This window comes from Haliaeetus leucocephalus, unplaced genomic scaffold (assembly GCF_000737465.1).
Source record: "Haliaeetus leucocephalus isolate CR32 unplaced genomic scaffold, Haliaeetus_leucocephalus-4.0 Scaffold206, whole genome shotgun sequence".
Taxonomy (NCBI): Eukaryota; Metazoa; Chordata; class Aves; order Accipitriformes; family Accipitridae; genus Haliaeetus; species Haliaeetus leucocephalus.
The window spans coordinates 3,940,194-3,952,373 of NW_010972642.1; the positions used below are offsets into that span (position 1 = coordinate 3,940,194).

Below are 12,180 nucleotides of genomic sequence, written 5' to 3' on the forward strand. Positions count from 1 at the left end.
GATTACTTCAGCCCATGTGAGCGTGTGATTGCCTTTCCCTTCATAAATCATTTACCACATCTTTTCTTTGCTTTCTCTAAAGTGTTAATACTCAGCCAGTGAAAGTGAGGCTTAGGAAAAACATGGGGAGAATTGAATACTTTTTAAAGTGTATTTTATCTTATTTCGGTTTCATTCGTCATTAACCACCACTGATAATTTCACAGAACAATTTATTTTGCAGTTCTACTATTTTAATATCAAATTCAATATCCTGTTATGAAATGAAAAGTCATACAACTGTTGTTTTACTGCATAAAAACATCCCCTTTATAATAAGAAACTTATGAGATGTTTTGTATAGAAACTGATTACCATTTTGAGTTTAGTAAGAACCTTTTATGGTTGTGAGGCCACACAAAAGTGGAGAAAATGAAGGAACTTATTTACTTTGGGAATATGTGATTTTACTTTCTCAAGTGCAAATAGAATTTTGCAGATTTCTGAAGTAACTACAGTGCGAAAGAAAATCAAAAACATTTGTAAAAATTGTCCAGTGATAGAGATTTTAATAATAAAATATACATAAACTTACTATTTTTTCCTAAATATATCATACTCTCTTTTCAAAGTTTTATTCAGACCCAATTAATGAAAATATATAAGAAGATTGCCTAGAATGAAAAGGGTCTCACTATATTAACTAGTCCACATATTTCCTTTCATTTAAGGATTCAATTCTTAAGAACTTAACTTTGGGTTTTTTGTTTCACTACATCACAGAGAAGCAGCAGAATGAAAAATACTGAAGATCTCTAACTTTCAGCCACCTGCTTTCCCACAAGACAAACTATTTGTCAAAATGAGAAGCTGGGTGACTCAGGTTAAATATTTCTCTGCAAATGTAACTGTATATACACTGAATCTCTTTTCTCTTTGCCCTTTCTCTTAATACATTTTGTTAAAGTGGTAACCTTAACAAAATAAATGATACTGAAACTGAAAGATACTGAATTCTATCTTAAGTGACTACTTAGGAGCCTGGTGGAATACCAAATTACAGGCACGGGGCAGTAGCTCTGCCTGTTGGCATAAAACCACATTCTTGAAAATGTTGCACTCTGTCTCAGAGGGTTCTTCTTATCTTCAAATTTCAAAGCAGAGAACATCAAGATCCACTGTTAAACTCAAGAAAATGAAGGCATACACAGCTGAAGTTGGTGATGGTCATGTAGTACTGTAGGAGATAAGCCAGCTTTCCTGACCCTTATCACTCTGGCTTTCAGACTGGGCCACATTACATCCTTCATAAAGCACATTTGCAACAAATGCCTTAACAGCTGTCCCACACACTTCATGAGACAGTGGGAATGAATCACGTCTAGAAGTGCCCACATCTCTCCATGCACCACAGACCACCTGCAGCTCAGGCTGGCTACACCTAAGTGAGGTGACTCCAACCCTAAATGACAGAGACCATGAGCACTGCTAGAGACAAACATATATTCAGGTGTCCAAGAGTGAAGATGATTCTTTTCACAGGGCGCTCTGTGTGTGAATCCTGGCCATAACTGCTCTGTAGTTAGGTTTGGTAATAACTTAACATTTAAATGTGAAATATCTATCTTCCACTGAAGGAGTGTTTTCCCTACAATGGGCTAGACAATACAAGAAAAATATTCTCAATGAGTGTTCACTACATTTGAAATAACCAACGTGACAATTTTGTACTCCTTCGTGGGCTCTAGGACTTAGTGAATATACTACACATATTTAAAAACAAAACAAAAGAAACACATTTCAAACAGTAGATGCAGGGGTTACCAATGGAAAATGTAACAGGATCAGAAGGCGGTCCAACCAATGGTCCTTTCCGTAGGTAAACCACAACTTGGTACTGAGCACCAGGAACAAGATTTTCAATGAGGCTGCTGCTTGAGTTTACCTAATAGGAGGGGAACACATCAGATATGAAGTTTTTACTTGGTTAACTAAAAGAATATTGAGACTATACTTGAACTACTCCAGTTACAACACACATTATTCTGAACACACTGGCACCAGCGGCTAAAACTCCATTCATTAAGCCCCAAATGCCTAAACTGTGAAAGTGGTCAGGACTGACTTGACAAATGATCTGACACAAAGAATCACACTTGCCTTGCTGCATAAGGTCAGCTGTCACACTGCAGACCCACTCTCTCCTACTGTGAAAATTTATTGAAATATTCAGGCTACATTATTCATAGAATCACAGAATCATAGAACAGTTTGGGTTGGAAGGGACGTTAAAAATCATCTAGTTCCAACCCCCCCTGCCATGGGCAAGGACACCTTCCACTAGACCAGGTTGCTCCAAGCCCCATCCAACCTGGCCTTGAAAACTTCCAGGGATGGGACATCCACAACTTCTCTGGGCTACCTGTTCCAGTGCCTCACCACCCCCACAGTGAAGAACTTCTTCCTCACATCTAATCTAAACCTGATCTCTTTCAGTTTAAAATATCCTCATCCTATCACTACACTCCCTGTTAAAAAGTCCCTCCCCATCTTTCCTGTAGGCCCCCTTTAAGTACTGGAAGGCCACTATAAGGTCTCTCCAGAGCCTTCTCTTCTCCAGGCTGAACAACCTCAACCCTCTCAGTCTGTCCTCATAGGGGAAGTGCTCCAGCTCTCTGATCATCTTCATGGCCCTTCTTTGGACCTGCTCAAACAGGTCCATGTCTTTCTTATATTGGGGGCCCCAGAGCTGAACGCAATACTCCAGGTGGGGTCTCATGAGAGTGGAGTAGAGGGGGAGAATCACCTCCCTTGACCTGCTGGTCACACTTCTTTTGATGCAGCCCAGGGTGAGATCAGCTTTCTGGGCTGTAAGTGCACACTGCTGGCTCATATTCAGTTTTTTATCCACTAATAACCCCAAGTCCTTCTCTGCAGGGCTGCGCTCAATCCATTCTCCGCCCAGCCTGTATTTGTGCTTGGGATTGACCCAACCCGTATGCAGGACCTTGCACTTGGCCTTGCTGAACTTCATGAGGTTCACACGGGCCCACCTGTCCAGCCTGTCAAGGTCCCTCTGGATGGCATCCCTTCCCTCCGGAGTGTCAACCGCACCACATGGCTTGGTGTCGCCTGCAAACTTGCTGAGGGTGCACTCAATCCAGCTGTCCATGTTGCTGGCAAAGATGTTAAACAGCACTGGTCCCAGTACTGACCCCTGAGGAACGCCACTCGTCACTGGTCTCCACTTGGACATTAAGTCATTGACCGCAACTCTTTGAGTACGATCACCCAGCCAATTCCTTATCCACTGAGCGGTCCATCCGTCAAATCCATGACTCTCCATTTTAGAGACAAGGATGTCATGCGGGACAGTGTCAAACGCTTTGCACAAGTCCAGGTAGTCTTGTCATATTCAGGTGATATTATTCAGGGTGGAGTATTTAGGCCATGTGTTTTCAATAAAAGTCTGAGGCTTTTCATTGGTCATCCAATTCATCTGCAGCTCTGTGAGCTGAAGGCAGCGTTATGAGAAAGCTGTCTTCTGAACGGATGTGTTAAGTGACTGCATGGTGAAATCAGAGAGGAATTACTCTCTTTCACCTCCCCTGCACAGCACTACAAAAACCTGACTGAGGGACACTGTGATTTTTCTTTTCAGTTTGAAACATCACCATTAAAATTTCTGCTGTGCCACACTAGGTTTCAGTCAGAGCTGGAGGCAGAATGCCTGACCAAGTGATTCCTGGTCTGATACAATATGAAAAGTCTTATCTCCTGAAGAGCCAGCTAACAGCAAATGAGCAGAACAGCTTTGAGGAAAGGACTTCATGCACCCCTTCTAGAACTGCAGTCTGGTATTTCCTAACTTTTTCTTCACAACCTTTCCAAAGTCTGTATCACAGCCACCTTTGCACTGGTGGTTTACTGCAACGCACGTGAATATATCAGTATCAGCACAGATTTAATAAGGAACAGAATTTGTCTTTAACAGCTGCTTTGGAAAGCTAAATCACTTTTAACTCCTGCACAATGTTAGAAATGGATAGAACTCTGCATTGAATTTTGCCCTTTTCAGCTCACCAAGGAGAATTCAAACTAACACCCATTAATAATTCCAGGTATAATAAGCTGAAAAAATTTGATTAGTGGTGGTACGAATATTTGTAATGACAGAAAGAAACAACTGTATTCAGACCTTTCTACCTACTTGCAATAAACACGCATTTACTTTTACAGATATCTTGTTTATTCATGGATTAGCTTTAGGTACTTGTTTTTGAGTTTGTAGATGAATCCTGTGGTATTTACTGTAATCATATATGTATATACTTGAGACCTGTGGTTTATAATCATCTACTGTATTGTTTTGCTTCCTGACTAAATGACTGCACTTTTAATAAATGGAAGGAAAATAACTCAATGAGATTACAAGCTGATTCTGAAAAACAATTCTCAAATTATCATGAAAAGACACTTCCAAACATTTAAGTTCACAGCCGTTGGAATAAGCCTCAAAACATTTTGACAAAGATTCATTTTAAGAGACACTTTTAAAGGATGCAGACTCTCTGTATTAATTAACTTGCAGGGCTAACCACAAAGTTGAAGGAGATAAAGATTTACTGGAAGTCTCTCTTTCCATTCCCATAGAATCATTTAGGTTGGAAAAGACCTTCAAGATCATGGAGTCCAGCCGTTAACGCAACGCTGCCAAGTCCACCACTAAAACCATGTCCCTAAGTGCCACATCTACAAGCTGAGGGTGCAGCAGGGCAGCACTGCAGTCCTTTGCAGACTCCTCCATCACACACATTTAGGGAGCCAGACAAAAGTTGTGGCATGACTCAGAATATCAGCATCTTGGTAAGGTAACTGAGATGTGGGCTAAAACCTCTTTCTAACCGAAGCCACATGCCACTGATCCATCATAGCCACAGTATCTGATGTTGGGTTGCACCCGCTAAGGGTTTCAAGTAACAGAAAATTGGGATATTTTGGGGTTCAGGATTCTTGATCATTATAAACACATCCCATAAGGCAGCTGTAAAGAGCTGTTGTCCATCCAAATCACAGGTGGTCTGAATTACTATTTACTTCCCAGTGCTGACATCTTTTTTTTTTTTTATGGATGAAAAGAAAAGCTGACTTCTGATCACCTCTAAACTTCCAGAAAGTTTAGAATCAGGTTCTGTATTCATACGTAGGGTATCTAAGAAAGAATTTATGTTAGTTTGACGATAATCATGCCTGTGAGCACTTTGCTTAATACAAACGGATTACAGCATATGTCTAAGTGTTATTATGATATGGCACCATTTTGCCTACTGCCACAAAAATGTCTCAAAGCGTACAACATAACTCAAGTTTGAACAAAGGATTGGCCACAGTCAGTCCAACAGAAATACAGTTTTAACAGTACTATAGTTTACTGCACACTTGCATTCCTGAATGCTGTGCTCTCCCCTCCACTCTGCATCATCCGTGTCCCTTTAGATTGCAGAAGGGAGCACCTACTGCTGCGCTCTGCAGCCCTGAGCCTGATAGAGCCCTGGGGCATGACAATCCCAGAGAGCAGGATGATTAGCAATTTTTTCTGGTATTTGTAAAGGCTCCAGCTTCCGCCCCTTACCTCAGTGCAGTAGTGTTTTTCAAGCCTTTGACTTTCCTTTTGCTTCTGACAGGTCAGGGAGACCACAGACACGATGGTGCCGTTGCCGCCACTCTCTTGTGATGCTGTCCAGGATGTCAGGGCAGTAGTGGAGCTTAGCACCGTCACAGCCACATGCTGGGGCTTTTCCGTGAGCTCTTCTATCCATTCACCTGCGGGGCCTGGGACAAGTCCCAAAAGCACACGTGAGCAGGCCACTCTATGCATTTGAGGCACACACGTTAAAACATCCTTTTTTCACGGGATCATTTACTCCTAGTGAAAGAGGCTGGACTGACAGTTGTCCATCTCCACAGCCCTCAGGCAGTGAAGATGGCAGCCCCTGGGAAACAGCCTGTGGCTGGTGCTATTTCACCTGTAGCAGAGCAGATGATGAGAGAAACATCCCTGTTTGAAAATTCGGATTGCAGTCGTCTCTATTGCTTACCAGAAACCACCCAGCAATATCAGATTTGCTCCAAGGGAATGTTTAAAAGCAGTGCTATCCAATCATGGGCAGATAATTGATAAATATTAAAGGATAAGCATATAAAATTTTTTGCTTCTCCACATACTAACATACCCTCTAAATGTACTACAGCCTTGAAGCGTGAAAATTGAGTTCACAGAGGTTACCACCGTGAAGAATCTCATTCTCCATTAGACTTTTTGAAGGACTTGCTAGAGAACACAGGTTTAAATGTAGATAAAATAACAATTTGGAAAATAAGTTCAGCTAGACTTGGTCAAAATTTCAGATTTCATGAAAATCATCAGCTTTTCTTGTTACTTTTAAGGGACATTTGTGACAGCTCTCTCTTTGACATTCCTTCCTCCATGCAATTCTAATGGTACTTTATTTTTATTGAGAAAATAAAACAAATGCCAGAGCAAGAATTTGGTGTAAGATCAGCCTATAAGATTTGACAGTCCATACCGATATCTGGGTGCAACAAAAATTTATGTAATACAAGCCAGTAATTTGACAGGATGATTCACTGACTGAGTGCTACAAGGGTAAGATAAGGCTGAAGCTCTGAGCAAAATTTATTCATGACAACAGACTCACACCTACTCAGGTAAAAGGAGGAATTCGGTCATTAGATTACTCTCTGGAGCCAGTGGATGTATCTGTAGCTCTTACTATTCAGAAATCGTTTCAGCATCAGCATTAAGGGAACTGAGCTACCTCATGTCACAGCCCAAAGTTGAAGTCCCCACACAAAAAAACCTACTTGATCAAACTCATAAAGAGGAATGGAAAAGCAATTTCACCTGAAGAGTACTTGTGCACCTCTCAGATTTGGCATACTACCACAAATACATATAAAAATCTTTCTAAAATACTAAGGATCTTGCGTTTGACAAAATGAATAAGACAATTGCCAAGAATCCTCACCTGGTTCTAAAAGCCTGCAAAACTAACAGACAAAACCACAAAACCCAAACGTTCTCATGTGTTACATGTAAAATGAAAATATTTGTTACATTCCTGTAACACCTTAATACTTTATGCGGAATGAGATTCAAGTTTATCCTTAATCTAGCAATCCATACACCTATACTTTGGATTAATATTGTCTCATTTCTCTCAGGTCTCCCTCACCAGTTAGTAGACTTCATGGAGGACACCGTATTGCATATTGCTTAAGGGAAATAAGTCACATCTTGTAAAATGGAATAACATTTGTTACTAATAGCAATGCTACGTAATTTATTTGATATACTTGTATACTTATACATACTTCAATGATTTCCATATAATGAAGCTGCCTAAGAACTATTCCTAAAGAAAATGAGAAGTCAGTGAAATTACAACAGCAGAGACCCTTTCGCTCATGTGCTGTTTCCTCTTTTCTCTTTGTTTTCCAAGTACTGTTTCTTTCAACTATAAAGTTCAAAACATAGGAGCAATAGTGGAATTCAGTTACATGCAGCCAAACATTATGATGAATTTAAGCCTAAATAGTTAGCATTTGTAAATGTTATGAGCTACTAAAGACACAATTTTTATTAGTAATGTACTTAAGTACTTGAGTACATTTCATTTTAATACGAATATTTCTGCCAGCCTTCGCTACCCTGTCTTGTTGCAACATTCATGATTCAGGGGAGACACTATCCTCCCACATCTAAAGTTGTGTAGTGCTGCAAGTATTCCCCTGTTCTCATTGTGTGGGCAATTTGTAGGCTATATCTATTTCCTTTCATAGAAAAAAGTACAAAGGTGACCACAGCCATCACAAGGATAATAATCTGAATTCACCAACAGCTGTCTCACTTGCTGATTTAATTGTCAGTCATGATATTAGTTTACACAGTAGTGTATTACTACTTTCTCTTTTACTAAGTCTTCAGTTAAGAAACCCTGGGATTCGACAGGGAAATAATAAATTACTTTTCCTTCTCTGAATTTAGCAGGCTGAACTATTTCATCTACTGTAATTTGCCCCATGTTCTCTCAGAGACCATGTAATTTCAGAGTTCAATTGTGCAATTCCCACACCATCAGCCTGAGATGCCCTTCATCCCTAACCTGGTACATACAGCCTCCAGGAGTAAGGAAGTTAAGCATTTTCAAGAATTTCTATAACCACCGATTTAATTCTTGGAATTAAATCCTCTCTGAAAGATGCGAGAGGGGAACCTGTTTCAGCGAGCCACTTCTGAACACTGGGCAATGACTCCATCAAATACGTCACCTGCTTTCAGTTCTTAGCTCTGCCAAGACAGCATGATGGAGGCCCATCCAGGCAGGATATAATATATAACACACTTTCACCATATCTCCTTCTCTGCCGCAGGGAATTCCAGAAGTCCAGACTCTTCTGATCCTGCAGCAGATGCCAGAGCTGCCACAGTGGTCAAACTCTGTACATTAAAGTTATATTGGTCTGGGAGAAAAAGAGATTTGTTGAGATACTTACTGATGTAAAAGCTAAGTGTTTTTGCTGATTGACTTCCCCGAACTTCACAAGAGCCAGAGGAGCTAAATGTCGTTACAGACAACTTATATTTTCCTGGTTCTTTCAGTTCAGCAACAAATTTGTGAGTGTCCTCACTTACTGTCAAAAATTCCGTGGAGTTCTCTAAATCAGGGGGGGAAAAAAAGTGTGGATTAATTGAAATTTGAAAGGCTCCAGCCACTGAGGAAATGATTTATATCAGAAATGCTAATACTGTTTCTGCTGTGGGATTAAAAGGTATCCAAAAGGACTGGATTTATGTGGGTAGTTTTATTTCTTGCCATCAGCACAAGAGTAATTAATGACCAAGGTTGCAGGGTAGGTGTAGAGGAACAATAAAACCAGGCTAAATTTTCATTCTGTAGAAGGGATGATAAAATAGGATTGCCATGACTGTGCAAGTGAAAAACAGCATGGCATGGAAGAAAAGGAGCTTCCAATTTTCTATCTATTGCATTCTTATTCTGCAAAAAAAAAGTATTTGCCCTTAGTGTGGGAAGGCTTATGAAAACTGCTTGTCAGGAAATAAAATTCATTTAGGTAGAATAGATTTTAAAACAGAAAATCTTTAAGTAACATGGCGATTTTCTTGTAGCTCCATCACTTGAAAAGTCTCCCTGTTCTCCACCACAGCCTCCTTGTGGCCTAAGGAATATGTTTGGTAGCTGTCCTCTGAGACAACTGTTAATCTGAATCTAGACTATCTTTTCTGTATGTCCTGTCCAGTCGAGGTCCCCCTGAGAACCTTTCTCAGCGGCAGACAAAACTACAAGGTATAATGTGCCGCCTTTGTCTCAAATTTCAAAAATCAGTTCGTTTCTCCTTTCTCCGATACCAGAATGGATTTATGATAACTGCAGTGTAAACAGTGCAGCAATATATACAAAAGTATAAATCTTGTTTAACAGAAGAGAATTGCAAACTGCGATTTACCCCTCCTCCCTTACTTTTATGATGCTCAGCCAGAACTAGATGCTATTCAACGCAAGAAACTTCTCAAGAAATACAGGAGATGTAACAAAGTCCTCTGAAGCACGGTACTAGGTAATTAATAATTTGTAGAGGAGACAAGCCAGCAATGGAATTACAGAAAAGAGGTACAAAAAGGGTGTAAGACTCTGTTTTACCTTCCCTTTCAACATTGATATGGAAACCATCAAACGCAGTAGGTGGCTTTGGTGGTAACCAGGTCAGCACCATTTGCACAGGAAGGAAGGAGGGGGGCTCTGGCGTGAGTTTTCCCGATGTGTTGACATCGTTGGCCTCGTAATCACTGGCAACTGCATTGACAAACTCCTCTTCACCCTCGGATGACTCAGCTTCGTTAGACCACCAGTACGGCTGTGATGTGGTTTCATACTCAGTGCCGTTATAGCGGTAGTCCGGCCAGGCTGCAGATGTGTTTGCTGCTGGAATTTCAGGTGGGTTGTCAGAAAAATGGCTAAGTTTTTCTTTTCTTATGATTTCTTGTGGTCCCATGAATGATTCTTCTGCAAAATTCCCACTGTGCTCTTCCCAGTTGTTTCTGTTGATTGGTACAATCTGAACAGAAATGTTTCGAGGTGGGTAAGGAACTAAAAGAGAAGCAAGGGTTAGTCTTTTAATAGCTATGTTCTGTACACCTTTACAATGTGTTAATTCCCCAGAGAAATATTGTTTGCAAGAAAACAATGCATCTAGGGATATTCTGAAATAACTAGTTCTTATTAAGATTCTTCCTTCTCTTACATATACTTATAGTAGAAGTGATTCTAGTGGGATCAAGATGAGTGTAAATTCACAGAAGAATCATGATTCAAGAATCAGCTGGGATAGAGTTAGTTTTCTTCTTAGTAGCTGGTACAGTGTGTTTTGGATTCAGTGTGAGAATAATGTTGATAACACACTGATGTTTTAGCTGTTGCTAAGTAGTGCTGACCCCAAATCAAGGATTTTTCAGTTTCCCATGCTCTGCCAGCAAGCAGGTGCACAAGAAGGTGGGAAGGAGCATGGCCAGGACAGCTGACCCAAACTAGCCAAAGGAATTCCACACCGTAGAACATCATGCTCAGTGTATAAACTGGGGGGAGTCGGCCGGGAGGGGTGAAGTGCTGCTTGGGCATCGGTGATGTGCATGGGTCACGAGCAATTGCATTGTGTATCACTTGTCTTCTCTTGGGTTTTATTTATTTATTTATTTTATTATATTGTATTCCTTTTCATTACTACTATTATTATTACTACTATTGTTAGTATTACATTTTATTTTACTTTAGTTATTAAACTGTTCTTATCTCAACCTACGAGTTTTACTTTTTTTTTCCGATTCTCTTCCCCATCCCACTGGGAAGGGGGAGTGAGTGAGCAGCTGTGTGGTGCCTAGCTGCTGGCTGGGCTTAAACCATGACAGCCAGGAAGAAAAGTAGATGTGAAGTCACAGTAAATCAGACTTCAGTGCTATTACAGCAGCAAGGCTACTCCAGTGTGAACTTGTAAGAGTGGATCTTCATTTATTCTATTGTGTCTTCCAGAAAGACCTTGATCATGGAAAAAAATACTTCTGTAGACATGAATTGAAAAACATATGCAAAACTAATATATGGCATAGCTCACATTTCAAAAGTATGACCTTCACTTTGCTGTAGGGCTTTTCATATGCTTTTAGCAGCCACCTTTTCACAAGCATTAAACATCAGTTTAAATTTTAATATTTGTGAAAGCTTGATCTTAAGATTTGGGTCTCCAGAAGACAAGATTCTGGCATACGAAGAAGTTATGCCAGGAGGTGAACACATACCATTTTGTCTGCCTCACTGTAATTGCTTGTCTGTCTGCCCTTACACATGATAAGTGTGAGTAGCCTCTGCAAACAATTTTGGCTGGCATCTTTTAAGCTGGCATCTTATAAGACACTAATTTGTTCACCTCCCCTGTCCCAGCCACGGCCACTAATACAAAACCAGACACTACAATCTCGTTGCAGTTTGTGCGAAGAATGGGGAATGGGAGGGCAGCAGGAAAGAAAAATGAGATCCTGTTGGTTGCATTCTTATGGTTCAGTATCTCAATAACTATATTTAGGATCCTCAGGACAGAACTCAGCTGGCATCAGTTGACTTTGCTCTGTCCAAGGCAATGGACCAACATCAGTGTATTCATCTGAAGATTTGGCCTTTTGATTTTACCACTGGTTCGTTTCACTTTGGACCCTGGAAAATGTCTGTGGTCCAACAGATGAACAGAAAAGTTTTGGGCACCATCCCAGGACCAAATTAAATTAGTTCTGGACCCTGAACAAACGCAATTTTCAGCCTTTGCAACATTGCTGTCTTGGAGATTAAAAGTTCATGCTTCAGGGCATAAAGTGGCTGCCAAGTGGGGCGACTATGACATTCTTCTCTGTGACAGAAGACAGCACAATGAGGAAGGCCTTCTCCAACAGTTTAGCTATGATTCACTGTGCAAGCAGACAGACCAATATAGATAGATCAATAGTATGCTCAGCGTGGCTATTCCTGTGGCTTAAAAATTAATTCCTAGCACAAGACCTAGGATATCTCATGTGAAGCAGAATTTATTTTCTAAGAAGCAAGCTTTATAACAGAA

General features: G+C 40.5%; 1 protein-coding gene across 1 annotated transcript in view; it reads right to left on the minus strand.

Annotated features, from left to right (window-relative positions):
• The window catches only part of PTPRO (protein tyrosine phosphatase, receptor type, O), a 70,827-nt gene that overhangs the window by 42,652 nt on the left and 15,995 nt on the right, over positions 1-12,180 (minus strand). The window contains exons 5-8 of the mRNA XM_010566125.1: positions 9,723-10,169; positions 8,557-8,718; positions 5,612-5,811; positions 1,804-1,924 (exon numbers count right to left, since the gene is read on the minus strand). Of these exons, the coding sequence (XP_010564427.1) occupies positions 1,804-1,924; positions 5,612-5,811; positions 8,557-8,718; positions 9,723-10,169 (930 nt within the window). The remainder of the gene's footprint in view (positions 1-1,803; positions 1,925-5,611; positions 5,812-8,556; positions 8,719-9,722; positions 10,170-12,180) is intronic.